General features: G+C 40.7%; 1 protein-coding gene across 5 annotated transcripts in view; it reads right to left on the bottom strand.

Moving 5' to 3' along the window:
- LRGUK (leucine rich repeats and guanylate kinase domain containing) overlaps nucleotides 1-24,033 on the bottom strand; it is a 101,570-nt gene that overhangs the window by 55,642 nt on the left and 21,895 nt on the right. For 3 of the 5 annotated variants that reach the window (XM_038752206.1, XM_038752207.1, XM_038752208.1), the window contains 6 exons: nucleotides 22,073-22,246; nucleotides 21,135-21,278; nucleotides 14,617-14,697; nucleotides 12,987-13,073; nucleotides 9,333-9,439; nucleotides 6,044-6,163 (listed from right to left, as the gene is read on the bottom strand). In XM_038752206.1, coding sequence (XP_038608134.1) covers nucleotides 6,044-6,163; nucleotides 9,333-9,439; nucleotides 12,987-13,073; nucleotides 14,617-14,697; nucleotides 21,135-21,278; nucleotides 22,073-22,246 — 713 coding nt within the window. The remainder of the gene's footprint in view (nucleotides 1-6,043; nucleotides 6,164-9,332; nucleotides 9,440-12,986; nucleotides 13,074-14,616; nucleotides 14,698-21,134; nucleotides 21,279-22,072; nucleotides 22,247-24,033) is intronic. The other 2 variants (XM_038752204.1, XM_038752205.1) reach the window with 1 other exon arrangement.

Below are 24,033 nucleotides of genomic sequence, written 5' to 3'. Positions count from 1 at the left end.
AAGGTCACACAGCAGACATGTGGCAGAGTCAGGATTCAAACCCATGACCTCTGACTCCAAAGGCCGTGCTCTTTCCACTGAGGCACGCTGCTTCTTTGGGGATTCATTCCAGGTCTTGGCCAGATGTATTCACTGTTAATTTTCATTTTGGTTATTTATTTTGAACATGAGATTTTACAAATGGCATTCCTTAACAAGGAGCTGGGCATCCCAGTAACAGTACTTTGGTATAGGGACCAACTTATCATTTTGGTGAGGGGGTGTAAAGAGGACCGTGTTGTTGTGGGAGGAGAAAATGGGTTCAGGGGCTTGGAAGAGATGGGTAGACAGGCCAATACTTGAGCAAGGCTGGAAGTCCAGCTCAGACCAAGTAATTATGGTCTCTCCACCACCAGCTAAGGTTTGGGGTTTAAAAAGCCTTGCATCGATTTTAAAGAAAAAAGATAAATGCATAAAAAATGGCTGAAGAAGACCATGGTGGAGAGAGAAGTTCAAAAGTGTGAAAAGGTGCTCAGGAGGAGTTGGTACTTCATGAAGACAAAAAGGAGGTGGTTGTTCAGTCTAAAATGAGCAACTCTTCACTAAAGTTCCAAAACTTTCGACCCAGCTACTGATAGCTCTAAGGAAATCAGAGGCCTGACAGAAATAGCACCGTTCCAACAGGTGCCATTTTCAATATAAGAAAAGAAGCAATGCAGACCCCAAAAGATTCTTGGAAGAAAAGTATAATGGAAGGCGTTCCTGAATTCCAACTTCATGGTTAGTAAAGACTTCTAATGTTCATTTCCTTCTTTTAACCCACCTCTCCTCCATAAATGCATTCACACTCTTCTAGAGCCTATTGATATATTTCTGCCTGCATAACGTCCTATGGTAATGAATGCCATATGCTTAGCACTTACAGTGGGAAGAAGTGTTTCATTTGGTTTGTCTCGAACTCACTGTCATCAACCTTCAATGACTGCCCCTGGATTTGGCTCCCTTCCACAAATTCCTGAGGCTAAAAATAAACCTACCATCAATCCATCACCTGGAAGATGGTTGGCTCATCTTTAGCCCCCAAAGATGCAGAACCTGATCCCCAGTTGGGAGGAACAAAAGACTCAATCGCCTTCATCGGTACCACGGAAGAGGGCACCAACAGGAGAAAACAAAGAACTGTTTCCCTGCCATATTTAATTATCTATTGGCTACAGTTCATTCATGCCTTAAATTTTACATCACAGGATTACTTTTAAATTGCAGGCACTATCTTGCATATGATAAGCTTGAAATTTAATGAGTGATGGAATGGAAATTTAAAATAACCTTTAAAATTGCTAAAACCTCTAATGAATAGTTAAAACAGAGCTTTGCTTTATGGTTGCAATTTTCAGCTGTTAATTTTTTTTTTTCATTTCCCAAAGTACATAACTTTTCTGGGAATGAAGTGTAAAAATATTACCACTGGAAAAAAATATGCTGCATAGAAAACGTAATTGGCATTTCTAACCTAATCTCGCAAAGCTTAAAAACAGTTTAATCATGCTTAACCTTCACATTCATGCCACTTTCACAGGCCTTCTACCAAAATATTCATCAGGCTTCAAATCCTGTGAGTGGATACGTGAGCCATGCCTGCTGAATGATTTGAGTCTAAGGAAGGCCTTGTCACCCTCTAATGGTAACATTTCGTCCTATGCAAAGACTGACCAACTGAAGAGTGCAGTCTTGGAGTTTCGTAAACTGTGCCAGATAATTTTAGAAAAATATGCCACGGTCCTAGAATTGAGATTTTCTCTCTTCAAGCAAAAGCCCATTCCCACCAGTCCCGTTCTCTTTAGAGTACTGGATTTACACATCCAGGCTACTGCTAAATTCTTGCTCAGTTTAAGCTATATAACATTTTGGGACATGTAGCATTAATCAATCAGTGGGTACCTGTGGAGCGCTGTCTCTATGTAGAACAAGGTACTAAACTCTTGGGAAAGTACAATATAATAGAATTGGTAAACAATCCCTGCCCACAAGTAGTTTACAGTCTACAAGGGATGGGATTGCAAGCCAGGGGGCTAAAAGCAATAAAAAAATGTTAAAAATGGGAAACACAGGTTACGTTTGTACCAAAAACAATCCCAAAGCAAAAATAATACAGCCGATTCTGCTTAAACGTGTTTTCATTACATGTTCTGGATTACCCACTGTGGGATTAAGGAATGCCCTTTCAACAGTGCATGTCTGCCTGTATAAAACACAAAGCTGTGTCAGAAGAAATGTGTAATCAATCGATCCACTGTATTTCTTGACCACGTTCTGTGTGCAGGGCACTGTACTAAGGGTAAACAACTGAGCTATTAACACTTGCTTCCATGAAGAAATACAATTGAGCATGTAGCACTTCACTGAATTTCGGAGTTCTGAACCCCACAAATACAAAAAAGGGAGTCAGTAGATTGACATGAGAATAAAGAACAAACTATGGAAAAGGAGCATGCAAATGGAACAAAAAGAAGTGATAAACTAAAAGGGAATTGTAGAGATCTTTGCACAATGTTTAAAAGCTTGATCAAAGCTTGGAATACGCTGCTAATGACATGTGACTTCACCGCTTTAAATTCATGCCTTTGTGACTGTCTAGTTATGAGGTTTGTGATCATGTCTTATACGAATCACATTTATCTTCCTTTAGTTGGTAAAATCAATAAAAGTCTGGAAAACAATGAAAGGCAGGTGAAAATCTGAAGATGGGCTGTACAGAGTTCATTCATTCATTCATTCAATCATATTTATTGAGCGCTTACTGTGTGCAGAGCACTGTACTAAGCGCTTGGGAAGTACAAGTTGACAACATATAGAGACGGTCCCTACCCAACAGTGGGCTCACAGTCTAGAAAGGGGAGACAGAGAACAAAACAAAACATAGCAACAAAATAAAATAAATAGAATAAATATGTACAAATAGAGTAAATACGTACAAACATATATACATATATACAGGTGCTGTGGGGAGGGAAAGGAGGTAAGGCGGGGGGATGGGGAGGAGGGGGCTCAGCTCCCAATATATGGCATTCTTTTTCTTGGTTTTCATCAGAAAAAGTTCCAATTAGAGAACTTGAGCATGCCTGAGAGTGCAGTGATGCCTTCTAGCTTAGTTTCTCATTGTTTTGTATTAACTCTGGATTATACATACATAATTTGTGCCATGGCTTGAATGGATGATGGAGCATCCCCCGAGGTCCCAGAACCAGCAGATCTGTCCTGCCAATTGACAAACTGGCAAATGGGCCAAGGACACTTAAAGGGTGTTGGCTTTTCACTACACCACTACAATGGGTTTGGGAGGAGATGAAAGGGGAGGTTTACCTGACAAGATCTAGGTAACTCTTGGGCAACGGATTTTACAGCATGGCCTCGTGAAAACAGTGTGGGCCTGGGAGTTAGAGGACCCAGGTTCTAATCCCAGCTCAGCCACTTGTCTGTTGTGTGACCTTGGGCAAATCATTTTACTTCTCTGGGCCTCAGTCCCTCATCTACAAACTGTGGAGTCAATTCCTGTGCTCCCTCTTAATTAGAATTGAGCTCCATGTGGAACAGGGACTGCATCCAACCTGATTAACTTTTATCTACCCCAGCGCTTAGTACAGTGCTTGGTACATAGTTAGTGTTTTTAAAATACCACAGTTATAATTACTATTATTGCTAAGGTTCCAAGATTTGCACCTTCAGAAAGAATCATTTTTCTCTAAAGATCTCTCATTTGCAAATGAGACCCAAAAATCATTTGGGAGACCCCAGTCTATTGATCAGTCATCATCATCATCATCATCATCATCAATCATATTTATTGAGTGCTTACTATGTGCAGAGCACTCTACTAAGCGCTTGGGAAGTACAAATTGGCAACACATAGAGACAGTCCCTACCCAACAGTGGGCTCACAGTCTAAAAGGGGGAGACAGAGAACAAAACCAAACATACCAACAAAATAAAATAAATAGGATAGATATGTACAAGTAAAATAAATAAATAAATAGAGTAATAAATATGTACTTCAATAAATATGTACAGTCAATCAATCAATGCATTATGGAGCAACTATAGTAGGTAGAGTTCTGTACAAAGTGCTTGGGAGAATCCAATAGAGTTAGGAGACAGGATCCCTGCCCTCACAGTGCTTGAACTACACTAGGGAAGACAAGATACCAAATTAATTTCAGATAGAAGGAAGAAGTGAATGGAAAGATGGCTATAAGTGCTTAAACAATAGTAAATAAAACACTGATATGTATAAAAGTGTTTCAACTGGTTGTGAGTGGAAATCGTACTTTAGAGGCTGTGACCTGAGAAGAAAAATGAATCACATAAAGCTTCCTGGAGGGGGTGGGCTTTCAGAGGGGCACTGAACAAGGGGATGGCAACCAGGCCATTCTGGTTATACTATATACATATAATGTACCTGCTTAATATACATATATATATGTAATACTAATAATTAGTACGTACATCATAATGTATGGGGATAAAAGATGAATGCACAATGTACATAGCGGGATGACATCAGCTTTTTGTAATAAAAATACACAGAAGGTAGTTTATTTAGAATTTGACTTGAGAGAAGTGATGAGTTCAATCTGAGGGGTTGTGGAAGAATAGAGGGGATCGTTCCATTGAAAAAGCTTTTTTACGTACCCTGCCCAAAAAGGTGGGAAATTAAAGACTACTAGTTTTTATTCTATTATCTTTTTTCTAATATTTTATTAATGCTGTTTGGGGGTATTAGAGATACTTTAATTAATGACATATTTTACTGTATTCATCATTTGGGATCACAAGTGAAGAATGGAATTATAAAAAGTCTAAAGAAATGGTTTGGGTCAAAATAGGGGCTGCATTATTTGGCTATGAGGAGCATAAGGCAATTCAAAAGCTACCTACATTTTATTTCCCTCTGGGGCTTGTACTTTCCCATAAGCTCTTATCCCCAGCTTGCTGAGGCCACTAGCTTTAAAAGAAATCACTTTTCCAAATGTAAAAATAAGAGAAAAATTTCTAAAGAGACTACGTGTCCTGTTCTTTCATTCCCTGCAGTTTCTGAAGCACCAGCCAGAGGTTATTTAGGACAATTCTGATGTTACTGCTATTTTCCTTTCCTTGGCTTTGTTCCATGTCACTAGGGAACTATCCATCAATATACTAGCTCCGGAAAACACAATACTGAAAGTGCAGAATGCTAACCTGAGAAAAATCAACAACTCTCTAAACACAATCTAATGGCTAGTCTTCTTCCTTTCGCTTTCTCCCTGAACATGCTGCTAAAAGAAAAAGCAAAATCATAGCTAAAGAGAAACTGAAGGCAGAAATTGAGTGTCATCGTTAGGCCCAGTTTGCCTCAGTAGAGCCAACAGGTATATCACAACGTGAGCATTCCTTTTTCCATATTGTAATGCAATAGAGATTTGGCTTCCAAACAAGAATCACACCCATACTCATGTAGTTCAGGACCTGAGAAGTACTTCAGGATGGCTTGGGATGAGGTAGCATGTTTAGGTGAGATTTATTAATAAACGATTATTCTCTCAGTTACTGAACTCTGCTAGTAAGCTGAAATGCTTAGTGTAGGACTCCTAGACTCCTATTTCCGCATCTGCATGAGTGCTTTTGCTCACTCACTGTTTGGTTAAAGGATTCTTTGGAATGGCTGCCCATAAACATAATAAAAGGCAGTTGGGTCAAGAACAGGCTAGGAGGAAAGTGCCTATAATAAATAATCTCAGTCTCCCCACCGAATATGGAGTGAAGCGGGGAGAAGCGAAATTATTTTCCGGACACAAAGGAAAGAACCAGGCTCATTATAAAATGCTACTAGGGAAACGAAAGCCTTTCTGGCTTACCTTGATGATTAAACTAGACTTCTGTACATCAGAAAAAAACAGTATTTATCACATGACCACCTTTTTCATAATCACCTCATCATTTCCTTCTATAAAATGTTACCCTGCCCAAATAAGGCCATCTTCGTGCAGTTGGAGACTTTCTAGTCTCTGAGTTCACAGAGGAAACTTACCCATATCTGAAAAAAGCATTGAACTGCCTGCAGAGTCGCTGGGCGAGTTCTCGTTTCCCACAATTTTGGGGACCAACTAATACCAGCATGGGGTATGGAGCATCAAGACTGGGCAAGGTGCTGCAGAAACACAAACACATACAGACACACATACACACACATTATTGTTTTAATGTTTTCAATACACAAGAAGTTACCACTTCCTCTAAAATTTAAGACCCATGGATTATTTTACAAAAGTAAGTGAACTATTCGGATTTAACCCGATAACAGTCCTAACAAAGCACTTCAACAAGTGTAGATTCTCAACTAATTCTTCCCTGTGAGTAACAATTAACTCAAGAAGATCTTTACTTTCTGAACTAAGTCATTATCTTCAGTGGTCTATAAAAAGTGACTATCTACGGTCCCGTGATTTTTTTTTCAGTAAATATCTGGGCAAAATTCTCAATTACTTTTAGATCCTGACCCAAAGCCACATTCATAGGTTTATCAATTATTTTACTCAGATGCTTTCTTTTTTAAAGAAAACTAGGAAATCAAAGTTGGGGCCCCTTACCCGTATATCCCCAGATTAGGACTGAAATGATCCTTCCTGCATTTAAGGATACTAAAGGAAGTTATGAAACTAGGAGCTCTATCTAGGCTTCCCAAACTGGGTCTGGGTAGGCCCCATTGACTAAGGATGAACCGAATTCCCAAACAAGGCAAGATCAAAGTGGCATTTAATTAGTGTCATAAATTGGAGAAGATCACAAAAATACACTTATGGCAAGGATTCCAGGTATTATTTAAAATCAATGATGTTCAAGACTGCTAGGAACTAGAAGATGATCTGATTACCAAGGAATCAGCCCACGCGGCTGCAGATTTAGTTTAACATAATCCCCAAACTAAAATAGTGACCAAATTAACTTTCTCTAGCTTCCCAGGTATAGTTTAGACTGGGAGATATATTTACTGCAGGAAGATTTCTTCTGGCTGTGTTTCAGAGGGCCAGGGAAGCAGGCACCACACCACAGCAAGGCCAACACTAAAATTCCTGTCTTTTCCTAGCTCTTTCCACAGGAAGACTTGTCCCCCAAACCCTAGCTTTCCCACTATTGGCAGAGAAGCCAGCCTCCTCCCCTGACCCTTTTATTTTAAGTGGCCAAATAACTCAATTTCATTTAATTTTTCACACCTTATTCATGGCATAAACCTTCATTTGAGATGGAATGACACTGAGTTTGGTTATCTGAAGTTCATTATTATTTAACTTCTCTGGGCCTCAGTTACCTCATCTGTAAAATGGGGATTAAAACTGTGAGCCCCCCCATGGGACAACCTGATCACCTTGTAACCTCCCCAGCGCTTAGAACAGTGCTTTGCATATAGTAAGCGCTTAACAAATACCATCATCATCATTTTCATGATTTTTACTCACAGTCTTCTTCAATGAACCAGTGGGGAGAGTTGGGCATATAGATCACTAGGCTTGGGCTGTATGCTTTTTTTCTAAGATATTTCGGAAGGCATTTTAAGGTATAGAGCCTAAATGCTCTGTACTTTTTAGGGCCTCGCCTAATTCTCTTTGTCATATTTCCTCCAACAAAATAAATCCTAAAAATATTCATTCATTCAATCGTACTTATTGAGCGCTTACTGTGTGCAGAGCACTGTACTAAGCGCTTGGGAAGTACAAGTTGGCAACATATAGAGACGGTTCCTACCCAACAACAGGCTCACAGTCTAGAAGATAAAAATCAAACTGACGATCATGTGTATTTGTCCAGTTAGACTTTTCTGTTTACTATTACTCTGACTTCTGCAATGTAAACTCTGTAGAGTCATGTACTGGCTTTCCTACATATCAAGCAACGCCCCCACCAAACATAAAATCAATCATTAAAAATAATAACATTTTAATTTAGCTCTCTGCAGTTCTTAGAAACCGAACTTTGATTTGAACTTGAGCCTGGAGGCAAGTTGCTTTGGGGTAAATGTCGGCAACTTTGAAATTTCCGTTTTTTGGTCTCCTAACCAAATCCATAGATATTGTCCTTCGAGACCACGGAGCTGAAGATAAATATGTCAAGATACCACCAAATCAGAGTCATCTATGGTTGCTCTTTCATACTCCTATAATCACCACTAGAGAGCTTATTAGAAAGAAAGCTAGAAAGGCCAAGTGGCTGATTTATCTGATCGTTGTCACAAATTTATTTGAATCAGAATTTAATATAAATGCGGCCAGAAATCTGAAACAGCCAGTGACCGGAGAAGAAATAAAATGAGGATACAGGTGCCCCCCTGGTAAATCAAATGTAGTTTTTTGGAAATACTCAAATAAATTGCAAATCATTTCACCTGGAGAATATAACGAACACTTTCTAAAATTGTCAATGTCTGGATTATCAAGCGGTGTGTGAAAATCATGTTCTGGACTGCAAAACAAAACAGTTCGCTCTCTGTGGGATACCAATAGCGTGAAGCAAAGGAGCAAACACCATATAACAAAAAGACATTTTAGAGTTATTTTTTTCCCAGAGATTTTACATATATTTTAAAAATGCTTTTGGGTATTGAAAGAGTTTTTGCTTCCATCACTTACAGTACAAACGGCCATCTGCTCCAACAGATTGTGGAAATGAAATGGAGGAGCCTCGGCCAATCTGTCTCAAATCTTAGAGGTGAGGGACCAAGTTCATTTCATGCCCAATTCAACCAAGCTGAGGGACTCCTCACTTTTGACTAAATGTAGCTTAATGCAAAATGATTTCTATACTAGTGCAATTTCATCCATGTTAATTCCAGTAATTTAGGAGAGAATTCATCTCCCCGACTTCTACCACAATTACCCAAAATGGTTTAATTTCTTTCAGTACTGTTTTTCTGCCATTTTTCTGCTAGAGTTTGGGTTCCTTGAGTGCAGGGATCATGCCTACCAACTCAGTTATACTGTATTTTCCCAAATACTTAGTATAGTGGTCTGCACGCTGTAAGTGCTCAATAAATACCATTGATTGATTGGTTGATTGGCTAATGAACAATTCACTTGGGAAAACAGGCAAACAAAACCTGGGAAATTTCACACTTGCTCTTGGAAAATCTCCCTGGACCCCAGAGCCAAACCAGTGACTTAAAAGAACCATAAATTAGTTACCGGAGACTGAGCCTCAATCGTCTACAAAAAGAGGAAGGGGATTAGCAGGAGAGAGAGAGAACCCACCACAAAACACAGTGTCATGAAACAGTGGCACACAGTTAGCTTGGTTTGATTCTAGCTGTGAACTACAGACACATGTACCTGTCAAATATCTTCTGAGGTTGCATCATGCTATGTACCACATGGGTTAGATGGTCTCGTGCAGCAATGACTTCTGGAGGAGGGTCATACTTATTCACTGCAGCAACCTGTTTGCAGAATTGAGAAGGAAAATGAAAAAAAGTGCCATGATACACACACTCTTCCATACTCCAAAGAACAAGAGGAAGAAAAGGTTGAGTCATTCGTATTTGCAAGGGACATCTTATATCTGATTTCTCAAAGCATGTTCATGCCATTCCCCTGGTAATTGGCTAGAGGATATGCAAGTGGAAAATATATTTGCCACCTTTCCCATGTCAGTATGTTTTCAGGCTGTGGATTTTGCTGACATGGTACTGAGCTGGTTCTCCTCTGATCTCTGAACTCTCCTGCTCAGATGCATAGGCTAACTCCTTTGCTGCTTCTCATCCTCTGACTGAGGAGATCCCCTTCTTCCCTTACACTCTCTGGAGGAACTCATCCACTCACATGGCTTCAGCTCCCGCTTCCAGTCAGACAACCCCGAAATCTAGCTTTCCAGCCCTGACCACTAGGCTACAATTCTACATTTCCACTTGTCTCCAGGACATCTCTACTGTTGCACTACCGATACCTCAAGCTCAATATGTCTAAAATAGAATGCCTCATCTTCCCGCCGGAACTTACGCCTTATAACTTTCTCATCTCTGTTAATAGCACTGCCTTCTTTCCTGTCCCAGAAGCTCAAAACCTCAGTGTTACCCAAGACTCTTTGCTGTCTTTCAAATTCACCCTAAATTTACTGCCACATCCTACTGGTTTTTCCTATATAGTATCTCCACCCTCACAGCTACCATACTCGTCCAAGGTCTAGTTTATTCTGTCAGCCTCCTTTCTTGTCTCCCTGCTTCCACCCTCTCCCCCGTTCATTCTCTACCTGCCACGTGAATCATCTTCTTCGAATGATGCTTAGCACCCATGGATCCACTCCTCAAAATCCTCCAGTGGCTACCCACGTCCCTCTGAATCAATGAGACCCTCTTTCCACTTGGCTTCAAGGCTTTCGGCCAACTTTCCCCCTCTTACATATTTGCTCTCTTCAACTGCTGAACGTCAGCTTGTTGTCTTCACTGCTCTGATGCTAACCTTCTAACCTTCACTCTTGCTTCTCCCACCTTGATCCCCTCACCCAAACTTGAATTCCCTCCTTCCCCAAATATGGCAGACAACAGTGCTCCCCACATTCATTACCCTTCTAATACTTCACCTCCTTCAACAAGCCTTCACTGATGAGTTCCCAGCAGCTCAGATTGAACAAATCCATCAGCAATCTCCAGCACATACATACTTAATTATACTCATTTTGAGCCCTTTTGTATATATATATATATATATATATATATACAAAATGTATATATATATATTGTTAAAATGTATATTTAATCATTTACTTTGATTACTTTCTTTTTAAAGACTTTCATACCTGTCTTCCCCCTTAAAGGGTAAACTCCTTGTGGGTAGTGAACATGAACAGGACAATTCTTGGCTTTGTATTTTCCAATGCATTGCACCTAGTAGGTGGTCAACAGATACTACAACTACTGGGAGGGAAAGAAGTAGTCCTAAAATGATGATTATTCCTAACAGATAATAAAATCTATCCAGTCAGTGATCAGATTAAATTTATCAATCAATCAATGGTATTTATAGAGTACTTATAGCGTGCAGAACACTGTACTAAGTGCTTGGGAGAGTAGACTGTGAGCCCGTTGTGGGCAGGGATTGTCTCTCTTTGTTGCTGAATTGTACTTTCCAAGTGCTTAGTACAGAGCTCTGCACACAGTAAATGCCCAATAAATATGATTGATGATGATGATTGAATGAATCCGCCATTTGTCAGCTGTGTGACTTTGGACAAGTCACTTAACTTCTCTTTGTCTCAGTTACCTCATCTGTAAAATGTGGATTAAGACTGTGAGCCCCACGTGGGACAACCTGATGACCTTGTATCTACCCCAGCACTTAGAATAGTGCTCAGCACATGGTAAGCGCTTAACAAATACCATTCTTATTATTATTATTACAATATAATAGAGTTGGTAGACATGATCCTTGCCCATGAGGAGCTTCCATTCTACAGGGGGAGAAAGACTTTAAAATGAATTAGGGATAAAGGAAATAGCAGGCTGTAAGGATATTTATTATTAATAATAATAATGGTATTTGTTAAGTGCTTACTATGTGCCAAGCACTGGGATAGATACAAGGTTATCGGGTTGCCCCATGTGGGGCTCACAGTCTTAGAGAAGCAGCGTGGCTCAGTGGAAAGAGCATGGGCTTTGGAGTCAGGGGTCATGGGTTCAAATCCCGGCTCTGCCAATTATCAACTGTGTGACTTTGGGCAAGTCACTTAACTTCTCTGTGCCTCAGTTCCCTCATCAGTAAAATGGGGACTAAGACTGTGAGCCCCCCATGGGACAACCTGATCTCCTTGTAACCTCCCCAGCACTTAGAACAGTGCTTTGCACATAGTAAGCACTTAATAAATGCCATTTTTTAATTATTATTTATTAATCTCCATTTCACAGATGTGGTAATTGAGGCACAGAGAAGTTAAGTGACTTGCCCAAAGTCACACAGCTGACAAGTGGCAGAGCTGGGATTAGAACCCATGACCTTTGACTCCCAAGCCCGTGCTCTTTCCACTAAGCCACACTGCTTTACTTACAGGTTTCCAAGAAGCTTCCCATTTGGGCCTACCTCTATGGATTATAACAACTAAAATTGTATTTCTCATGAATAAAATGTATTAAGTGTCCATAAAGTGTTAGCTGCTTTAAATTACACATCAGAAGATATAATCCCTGCTTTTGAGTAACTTAAACTTTACAAGAGACAAAACTACACAGCTGCATAAACAACGAAAGAGTGTTAGCCTCCTAACCAACCCAAAAAGAGAAGGAGAATGAAGGAGAGGGAGGAGTAAAGAGGAAAAGAAAGGAAGAATAAAGGAGAGGTCATGAGAAAAAGAGAGAACCCTTTTCCTTTGGCTGTTTCATTCTTCCCTTTAAATGGGATTAGATGTTTTAGGTTCTCAAATGGGGAATAATTTTAAACTGTGAGTGAGAGACTTCTGGTTTTGAAAGGACACTTGTGATTTTAAGGGTTTTTTTTCCTTTCTAGTTCTCAGTTGTGTCAGGGCAAAGGTAGCCTTCATTTAGGGAAACTGACAGACTATAGGGAGCCATTTTAACCAGGTAAAGTGGCTACTGCAGTGCAAAAGTAGAAATAAGAGAGCCAGAAAATCCAACATTAGCATGCAAGGATGGAGGGAAAGAGATGTGATTGGCAGGGTAGAGTTGAAGGGAATGAATAACTGCAACTAAATGGAGGAATAGGAATTCACAATTCCAAATTCCTATAACAAAACGTCCCTGTTCCATAATGATACAACAAAGATTGCTTTTGATTCTGCTGTTCAAGAAGCATGATGTAAATTTAGCTGAATTTGAAGATTTAAAGAAAGAAATGAAAGTATATTTAATAATCTCTAAATCAATGATTCAATTATGTGAACTAATATGTAACATTTAGTATTTCTGATGTGCAGAAGTCAATATTTCTTGTTTCATTAGAAATAATGAAAATGTGTGGGGATCTGTGAGAATTACATACCTTTTCTTCCACTTTAATCTTCTTGCAATCTAGCTCCGTTAGGCGCAGTAGCATGAACAGAACTAAGAGCCAATAATCAGAATTCTCCTGTTAAGAACATTAGAAAAAACATTAAGTCCCTTTTGTCTTGCCTCTTAAACAAGCATAGAACACAGGGCAAATAACTAACATCTTTAATACAGAAGCAATATTTGGGGGAATTTGATCTCTTTGCCACTCGTTGCATCAGTAAGAAGTTAGGGGTCAATGTAGTTGAGCTTTCTGACTTGAAACAAGTCACCTAACCGCTCTGTGCCCCAATTTCCTCATCTGTAAAATGGATATTATAATGCTGCCCCTCCCTAACAGGTCCAGTGGGAGGATAAAATGTGATAATTGTTGGGAAAATATAAGTGCTTACAGATACACGGCATTATTATTTGGTGCCTATGCACTACTGCCTTATAATAATAATAATAATGGCATTTTATTAAGCGCTTACTATGTGCAAAGCACTGTTCTAAGCGCTGGGGAGGTTACAAGGTGATCAGGTTGTCCCACGGGGGGCTCACAGTCTTCATCCCCATTTTACAGATGAGGTAACTGAGGTCCAGAGAAGTTAAGTGACTTGCCCACAGTCACACAGCTGACAAATGGCGGAGCCGGGATTTGAACCCATGACCTCTGACTCCAAAGCCCGGGCTCTTTCCACTGCGCCATGCTGCTTCTCTATACACTTATGCACTTTTGCTTAGCCAATTGGTAATTCATTTTAATGTCTGTCTCCCCCAATAGATTGTAAGCTCTTTGAAGGCAAGGACTGTACCCACCGACTGTAATTATTTTGCAAAGTACATCGCTCTGTACATAGTGAGACCTCGATAGATATCATAATTGATTGAGCTGTTGTATTTTCCCATGCACTTAAGTAAAGTGCATTGCATGCAGCGGGTACCCAAGATTCTTCAACTACTACTAAATGCGAGTGGTGGGGGGGAGGGGGAAAGAGACCCGACTTCCTTTAATCCACCCCTGCATTTAGTACAGTGCCTGACACAGAGTAAGCACTTCAATATCACAATTATTATTATTCATATTCTGATTTCATCTATTTGCTTCCATTCATTTCATTAATGCATAAGGCATTTTTTTCTAAACCACTTGGGAAACGTGGACTTGGAATTTCTTCCACCTGTTACAAGATGGCCATTTCACATTTCTCTCTAAACCTATGGCAGCATCATAGAACCCAAAGAAACATTAATCTCCCGACATCAATAACTGCCTTAGTTAATCTTTAATACTATTCAGAGTGAGTTACAAATGACCACACGCAGCAGTCAAGTCCATACTCCACCTTAGGCTTTGCTTTCATTGGCAACGGCACGGCATTAAGCTTGTTAGACAGAAATGATTGAGGGAAGGATAAAATTATTTAGAATTAGAAGTGACCCTTCTGAGAAAGAAGATATGGGACTAATTTCCAGAAGAAGTCATTTTAGGCGATGGTTTGCTTAGCATCTTCAAATATTTCTCAAAGAGAATTAAAAAGGGCTCACATACACCCTTTGATATGCTTAACCAAATATATGATCTAAAGGAAAATGATTTAATGTAATCCTTTTTCTGATATCCTTTGGGACTCTCTTACCTGAACTGGGTTTTTTAAGAGATTGAGCACTCTAAGGAGAGGCAGATCTTCGATGTATTCTAATTCTCCCAATTCAGCAATCTGTTTAATCACAAAATGCAACATTAGCACAAACACAAAAGCAACAAAAGGAATTATGGGAGCCAGCTGAGATCTTTTAAATTCAATTTAATTGTTTAGAGTGACTATATACTTACGGTTCCACAAAACTCTGCTGGAAAGAAAAAAAATGTTACATTTCTATAAAGCTGAAAACATGCAATGCACACTCACATTTTCTTTCTGAGGTCAGCAACACCAATGAGCATTTATACATTTGATTCTTTATCCACAGTCATCTTGTTTGGCCAAAAAGTGGACAAGGAGAACTGGCTGAGAAAGAGTTCCCAAAATCATATCTAAGGCTGTCTGTACCTCATATGTTGGAATTATGTATTCTCGTTACTGAATGCATCATCCCAATAGCCAGCATTTAGCTACGGGAGGATTTTTTCGAAGTGAATACCAAAACTGAAGACACCACATACTTCCTTACTTTCAGCAACAAGTACATTTCCCAATCCAAATCCTACTTTCCTTTTTAAATTCTCCAAGCATAAGAGAAATAAATACCGATTTGCTAGAACACCGCTTCTCCAGAGGACTCTCCTTTATAGTAATGAAAAGCAGCTTGGGCTACAGGTGGCTTTAATTTTCCATCAATATTGCTGAAATAACTAAGTCTGAACAGCTTTTCATTTCAATTTCCTGTAATTAATATGACTATGATTTTCTTTTATGGATAGTTAGGGGGACTTTGCAGAAAGTTAAAAATTGCTTTTTCTTTCACATTATTTTTCCCAGAAGCACTTCTCTGTGTGATGGGAGGACTCCAGCAGAGAGTGGTTAGGGCAAGTCACAACATAAAACTATCATCACTGAGAAAGTAACAGAGTCTTTGTTGCTTCATTACCAAGCAAAACCAAATGCAAAAATCTTTCCGCTCCCACTCTTTAAGGACAGTTGCAGCCAAAGCAGCATTATTCTATGGCCCACGTCCCTCTAGTCATTTATTTCAACAACTTGATGGAAGAAGCAGCATGCCTAGTGGAAAAAGTCGGAGGGCCTGGGTTCTAATCCTGACTCTGCCAATGGTTTGCTGTGTGACCTTGGGCAAATTACTTGACTTCTCTGTGCTTCGATTTCCTCAACTATAAAATGGGAAATACCTCCTACCTAGCCTGTGAGCCCCATTTTGGACAGGGACTGTATCCGACCTAATTAACTTGTACCTACCTCAGTGCTTAGAAAAGTGTTTGATACATCGTAAGTGATTAACAACTATCAAAAAAAGAGAAAGAAATATCGCTGAAGCTTACACTTTACCAACCTACAAGAAAGGGGATCAGGTGTCATTCTTGATTATGTCATGGGGTTCTTGAAAGCACCTTAATTACTACTCAGGCACTTGAGCATCCTGGAAAAAAAGAAACAGGATTCTCCTCAAAACAAAAGCTCTCACTTCTGAAATTCGAGCAAATCAGTTCAAGGGGAAGGAGATTTTTTTTAAATGGCCGGCGTGCAGAGCCCCAAGATGGTTCTGAGGGCAGAGGTATCATTTCACTACCCAAATTCTCACGCCGCCTTCTCTTCTACCTGAACATGCCTTTGCTGTGTATACGCTCCTGCGCCCAACATTTATTTCAAAATAGAACCAGGGAGGGGAAGGGGGTGTTCAGAGCCAAAGTACAAGGCCACAGGAAAAATGAAGAGTGTAAGCGGTCTGGACCCCTTAGCAAAATGGGCAGCAGTAGGGCCACTCTGCCTCTCCAGTGTTACTCTGAGCATGGGGGTGGAAGGTGGGCTGAAGTTGGAAAGGAAGGGAGGGGGCTCAGAATCTCATCTTGCTGCTCACCGCTATGCTCAAGATTGGAAGTTGTCCTCCATACTTAATTACCTTCCAAAATATTGAATGATCAAGCTCGTTAATCAGCAAATAATTTACTCCATATAAAAAACCCACGAAAAAATAAAAGGAAGATTAGGGTCCTGGGATATATTGTTGCAGGGCTCTGCTTTAGCACACAGGGAGGTTGCCTTCCAAGGGAGGCTAAGAGCTTGCACAAAACAAGGGATTAGAAGCTCAAAAAGAAAACGATATGATTACTTAGTGTTTAAAGAGCATTTTTCTTCTGAGGAGCTCAACTTGCTTTACAGACATTATCTCATTAAATCCTTACAACACCCCAGAGGAGTGAGTAGGTGTGTAGTCTGTTAGGCAACTGAATGAAGGCTTAGAGAGGCATAAAGTAGCTTACTCAGAGTCACAGTGAGCCAAAGGTAGTATCCAAAATGGAAGTATGATCTACAGACTACTGTTTCTATCCATCACTCCACTCTGGATGATCAAAGTAGGTGTGTCCAGGGGTTAAGTAATTTCCTAACAACGGAGCTGAATGGCTCTGCACAGGGACCAATATTGAAGGAAAACCTTAAAACAGGCTTTCAGTTCACTCTCACATTCTCTTAGGTGTGTTAACAGCTGCTGTTTCACTGCCCAGCAGGACTTTCCTGTCCTTTAGTACAGTGCTCTGCACACAGTAAGCGCTCAATAAACACAATTGATTGATTTAAAAGGAGGAGCAGGAAAACACTTCTCTTGACAACGAAGCAGTTGCCAGCTAGCGAGGAACTCTCGGATCGGGCCAGGGATTTACTGGTATGAAAGACAAAACTAGATCCAATAAATAAATTGGATTTATTTATTACTTACCAATATGAACACTTCCTAACTTTCATTATAATTGCCTAATTGAGCGAGGCATAATAACCTCAGTTAACTCCCAATTACACCAGAATGAACTGCCCATTATGAGGATTATCTTCAGAAGAGTTTAAAAGTTTCACTGGTGGCAGACCTGACTTCCTTCAGCCAGATGCTCACTTTGCAGTACCGCTCTTCATTCTCAGCGGGGCCAGGGTCACCGCAGGTCAATGTCCTGACCATTCAATTGTATTCTATTGTATTTATTAAGCGCTTACTGTGTGCAGAGCATTGTACAAAGCACTTAGGAAAGTACAATGCAGCAATAAAGAGTGACAATCCCTGCCCACAGAGAGCTCGCGGTCTTTGAGATCCCTTTCTCCACTGTCCAACGGGGGCCCATGCTGCCACTTTCATATTCACACTCTCTCTCCTCTCCATTAATGAGGATAATCAGTAAAGGGCTAAAATAATAACAACTTTATAGTGACATCATTCAACACTGATGGATGATCAATTTTCTGCCTCAATATATCTCTGTTGCCCTTCTCAGGGCTGCATCTGGAGAGTTTCCAGTACTCTACCAGTCTGGACTATGGGAGGAAGAGTCAAGCAGGGACATGCCCATTCCATTCGTAGCTTGGCCAGTGGCTAGTGAGTGGAAGGAAATCTGCTACAAGTCAAAACTCCCCTGTGCTGGGCAGCAGCAGCACGGGAAAGAGTCGAGAGTGGAGACTAAAGTCGACTGCACGGAAGGAAGCAATGGTAAAACCACTATTTTCACCAAGAAAACTCTATGGATCCACTACCAGAACGTATGCAGATGGATGTGGGGTATTCTGGGAGAGATGTGTCCATGGCATTGCTATGGGACGGAGACGACTTGATGGCATAGACAAATATCTCTGTTGACTGGCTCAGGGGCATGAGAAGCATTCAGACAGTGCCATTTTATGTAAGGAACAAGATCCTCCTAAAATCATATCTCCTCCAAGAGGCCTTCCCTGACTGAGCCTTCATTTCCTCCTACCGCCCTCCCCTCTGCATCACCTATGCAATAGGCCATGTAGAGCACTTCGATAGCCACCCCACCCCAAACCACCTTAGTACATACCCTTATTTGCTATTGCTTTCCTTAACTGTAGCTTATTTTAAAGTCTGTCACCCCCCGTAGACAGTAAGCTCCTTGTGGGCAGAAATCGTTTCTACCAACCCTATTGTCATGTACTTTCCCAAGCACTTAGTACAGTGCTCTAATACCACTGACTGATTCTGAGATAAATAACCTAAGAGGGACACTTAAAGCCACCCAGGGCAGGATGAGGAGGTGATGCATGGTGAAGCAATCACTCAATGGTATTTAGAGAAGCAGCATGGCTCAGTGGAAAGAGCATGGGCTTTGGAGTCAGAGGTCATGGGTTCGAATGCTGACTCCGCCACATGTCTGCTGTGTGACCTTGGGCAAGTCACTTAACTTCTCTGAGCCTCAGTTACCGCAACTGTAAAATGGAGATTAAGACTGTGAGCCCCACGTGGGACAACGTGATCACCTTGTATCCCCCCAATGCTTAGAACAGTGCTTTGCACACAGTAAGCACTTAACAAATGTCATTATTATTATTATTATTATTATTTTTATTATTATTATTGAGGCTTATTTTGTGCAGAGTACTGTATTAAGCACATGAGATGGTAAAGTCCAGTTCTTGAACTCAAGGAATTTACAGTCTAGAAGGGAAGACAGACATTAAAATAATTACTTCCCAAGCACTTAGTACAGTGCTCTGCACACAGTAAGTGCTCAATAATATGACTGAATGAATGAATTACGGGGAGGGAAAGCAACTGATAATAAGCATATGTACACAAGTTGCATGGGGTGAATACCTAAGTGCATGGATTAGACAGCAAGGAGGGAAAACAGGTTGCAGGGGATGAAGGCTTCCTGAAGGAGATACGATTTTAGTAGAGCTTGGAAGATGAGGAGACTGCTGGTCTATCAGATGTGTAGAGGGAGGGATTTTCAGGCAAGATGGAGGGTATGATCAAGGGTCAGTGGCAGGTGAGAGTTAGGGACGTAGAGTAGGATGATATTAGAAGAGTAAAGGGTGCAACCTGGGTTGGTGTGGGAATGGAGAGAGAATAAAAAAGGGAGAGAGAACTCAGGGAGGAGTTTCCGCTTGATGGGGAGACGGATTGGCAATCATTGGAGGCACTTGAAGAGTGGGGAGAGTGGTTAAATATCAGTTGATTTGAGCGGGTTGCAAGTCAAATTACATCTAATGGTTCACCAGTTTTCCCAGGATAGTGAACCCTCGCTTCCCAATTCTGCACTGCTGCTTGCTTCTGAGATCTAGGAACACCAGGAAGCCACAGGACTGGACAGGGTTGTACTGTTGGAGCTGAGAGTCACCCATAATGACACTGGGCTTGGCCCTAGCCAGTACTGGCAGGGCCCCAAAAGTATCAACCATACCTTCAATTTATCAGGAGAGGGAAAAACATTTCTACTGCTCTCACAAATGCAAGATTTCCAAGAGTGTGGCACAATTTTCACTGAGAACGAAATTCCTTCTCGAATTGTATTACATGAGGAGTCAGCCATGATTTCCAAATGGATAGGCCACGATCATAAACATAGTGTTATATAATTAATAGGAGATCAATTTCTGTAATTTGTAAAAGAATGGGCATTAAGCTGGGAATGCAAATTTAAATATGCTCAATCAATTATTTATCATGCAGAGTGACAGCACTTTGCTTGCTAACAACATGAACGATTTCACCCATTCTGTCTTTGATTTCTTCCTTTTAATAAAATGCCTGAGACAATGCAGGAATTTCAGGCTGTTAAGATGCCTCCAATTTCCAAGGCTCAGTGTTGCAGAGGCTCTTGATGCCTCCTTGCTACTCCAAAGATGAAGGCAGTAAGATATCTTGAAACTGCGCAAAAACATAGCCTAAAGGTTTAAGAGAAAATTACAGCCAAACTGACCTTCACTATGACAGTTTTTGTGAAACTAATAATGGGAGATTTTGTCTCCGATGGCCACTTTGGCACAAAAGTATTTTTTGGAGAAAATCCTTAAATACAAAAAAAAGTTATTTTGAGCCCATTAAGCAGAGGGCAGAATGAACTCTAAATACCAACTAAATGTCACTGGGATGTTATGCAGTTGAGATTACTCCTTTTGGATGATTTGGGAGGGGTGTCTTTCTCCTGAGCCCACCCCAGGAATCAATCAGTGGTACTTATTGAATGCTTATTGTATGCAGAGCACTGCCCTAAGTGTTTGGGAGAGTATAACACAACAGAGTTGGCAGGCAGTCACGAGGAGAGAGAATCTGGACATTGGAGAGAACACCAGGCTTTCCCGCCTTGCAGTCTTATCTCTCCTCATTCCTGCTGCCTTGGAGGATTTCCCTACAGTCTCCAGAATCCCAAGAAGGATGGCAGTGGGGTTTGGGCCAAAGCACTCCCAGGCAACAGCTGTCAATCAAGTAGTAATTAGAAGGCATTTAAGAGATGCTACATACATGACTTTTTACTTCCTTTATGCTGAACTGTGACAATACCAGTAGTAAATCCCCCATTCTCTAGTAGGCTAACAAGCAGGCATCATCAGCAACATTAAGACTCAGGGAGATCTGAGAAATCTTTTCAGCCTACTATTAGGTGTGTCAAGTGCAGGCAACCGTCAGTGGGTTCGATGAAGGAAAGATGTTTGAAGGGTCACTGAAAACCAGGATGATCTTCAGGTGTGTACAATCTTACCTGATTATCTTCTAAGTTGATTATCTCCAAGAAATTGTGGTTCTCCAAGCCCTTTAAACTGCTGATTTTATTATGGGACAGATCCAAATTGCGCAGAGTTTTCAGGTCCTCTAAACCAGTTATTGTCTCAATTTGATTGAAGCTCTACAGGTGATGAAACCATTTTTAAAAATTTCAAATAAAGAAGACATTACTATAATTCCCAAATGACACCAGGCTTCTGAATCAACTCAAAATCAGGTTACTACAGACAACTGCTCCTCTTCTCACTCTTTTCTCTACATTCCAACAAGAATCTCTTCAGTTTCTCCTCTTCCTTTTCCAACCTGCAACCCCAGTATCCCGAGACACCTCAACTCCACTCTGGCCAAAGCAAAACGAATTTCAGTACTTACTGGGAGCGCCATCAGCGTTCTTTAAAACACAGCAAAGATATGAGCTGGGGGCCCCTAAGCTTTGGTATTGAGTAGTTATGGCTGCAAGGGCTACAGAGGTGGTAGAGATGGTAAAACTGGGTAAGATACATTTAAATAAATAGGGAATTGGTATATATTCTTCCGTGAGGAAGGGGTTGTCAGGCATGTGCTCAGAATCCTCTCCCAGCCTCAAACACACAGATAGTCTCATTGTCTGTAGAAGATACTATATTCCAACATGGTCTTCAAACAAGGAAGGCAATATTTGTGTCCCAAATGATCTTTACTGTTCTAAAGTGATCCTATGACGATGTGTGCTGCTTGTAATTTGCAGCACTTATTCTGAATTTTGCTATTGGATCGCCAGTCCCCCCAAAGCCTCTGCTCAGGGACATCACGACTGCTATTGATTGCAGCATGCCAGGCTGGTCTGTTCGCTGCTGTTGTGGCCAACTGCCTGCCACTAAATTGCATGGACTGTTCTTCCCCCTCCTTGTTGATGTAGGCCTCGTTTGAGCTTACCATAAGGCACGTGATTGGGTAAACAGCTGTCATCCATTTTCCTTCCGTGCTCCACTCGGCAAAACTATTGTGAAATGAATGTTCCCTCAAAGCTGGTGGACTGATTGGGTGCCAGGGCCTCATAGCTGGTGGTACTATCTCGCCATTTGATGTCAATAGGCTATGGAGGTGAAGCTGCCTGGGAAATCAAATAGACGAGGCTTCTGTGGTAGTTCCAAGCCTCATCATCACATTAAAGGTTGGCCACTACTATGGTTTCCGGGGCTTTAGTTTTGAAATTGGAAGTACTAGTTGTCTAATTAATCTGTCAGATTCCCAAGGGACCCGGTGAGCACAAAAGTAGATGGTGAGAGACAGAAAACAGGAGAAAAAAATTGAAAAGGGGAGGGAGAGCAATTCAAAGAATGAAAATGTCAGTCAAAAAAAAAATTGACCTAGAGGGAATAGGATTGAAAGAAGGAGACTGTTCCATCAAGGCCCTACTGAGAGCTCACCTCCTCCAGGAGGCCTTCCCAGACTGAGTCCCCTCCTTCCTCTCCCCCTCCATCCCCTCTCCATCCCCCCACCTTACCTCCTTCCCTTCCCCACAGCACCTGTATATACGTATATATGTTTGTATGTATTTATTACTCTATTTATTTTACTTGTACATATTCTATTTATTTATTTTATTTTGTTAATATGTTTTGTTTTGTTCTCTGTCTCCCCCTTCTAGACTGTGAGGCCACTGTTGGGTAGGAACCGTCTCTATATGTTGCCAACCTGTACTTCCCAAACACTTAGTACAGTGCTCTGCACACAGTAAGTGCTCAATAAATACGATTGAGTGAATGAATGAATGAATCGATTAATTGGTAATAATAGTAAAGTATGACACATACTAGTTAGACACATTAAGGAACCAGTATATGCGACCTTCATTCAAAAAGTGACATTTTTCAGAATTAGGAAAAAAATTTTCAACAAAAGACCAGCACAATACTTGGCCTAATGCCTGAATTGTTTTCATTTAAAAAAAGATTAATCTGAGAAATTAAAAAATAATAATCTGTTACATAATTGGGACACTTTTTAAATCTTCCTAATAAATTATTTAAAAGTTCTTGGCTAATGCTTCTTTGCTATAAAATGTAACCAAATTAATATGAAAAATCAAACTAATAACATTAGCTTGCATTTTTATAATAATCTTACAACACTGCAGGGAAGTGGGCAAGGGACAACCATTATTAGCACCCTTTTCTGAAATGGGCAACCATGACACACAGAAATCAAATGATTTCCTCAAGATCGAAGAGGTAACTGGAAATGGAATCCTCCTCTAACCTTCAGTGGGATCACAAAGAAGATCTCTGAGCTCTTGTGGGGCTTACCGTGGCAGTAGTAATAGCATTTATTACTACAACCCTTTGATGTGGTATATTGTTAGACATTTGGGAAGTACAAAATAATGAGGTGACACAATCCCCTCCCCTCAATCATTTACAGCTAGAGAGGTCAAAAATAAATGCCGACACGAGTACTAAAGAAGTTGTTACTAAATTCCCGAGCTGTAGAGTTGATTGAAGGGATGATATGGTTTAGGATGCTCAGAAATTAATCAAGGGAATCTTGTGGAAGGAAGTGGGATTTTAGGAGGGCTACGCGTGTACGGAGTGCTGTGGTCTGTCTGATGTGGAGAGGAAGGGTGTTCTATGTCAGGGTACAGAATGAGTGAGGGGATGGAGGAGGGAGAGTTAAGAGGGAGATACAGCTGTAAGACTGACTTGGGAGGAATGAAGACAAAGAGGTTGGGGAACTGCAGAGAAGAGGGCAGATAGGTAAGGGGCAGGAACGGGCAGATGGTGGAGAGTTGTCTAGAAGCCAATGGTGAAGAGTTTTTGATGCAAAGCATCACAGGATTTGGAAAAGATGTGGACTGAAATCATATGGCCATCAGCCCTCTGAACCACCGTTAGAAC

This window comes from Tachyglossus aculeatus, chromosome 10 (assembly GCF_015852505.1).
Source record: "Tachyglossus aculeatus isolate mTacAcu1 chromosome 10, mTacAcu1.pri, whole genome shotgun sequence".
NCBI classification, from domain to species: domain Eukaryota; kingdom Metazoa; phylum Chordata; class Mammalia; order Monotremata; family Tachyglossidae; genus Tachyglossus; species Tachyglossus aculeatus.
Note: the sequence above shows the minus strand (reverse complement) of the source record. Positions and strands in the feature narration are given on the sequence as shown.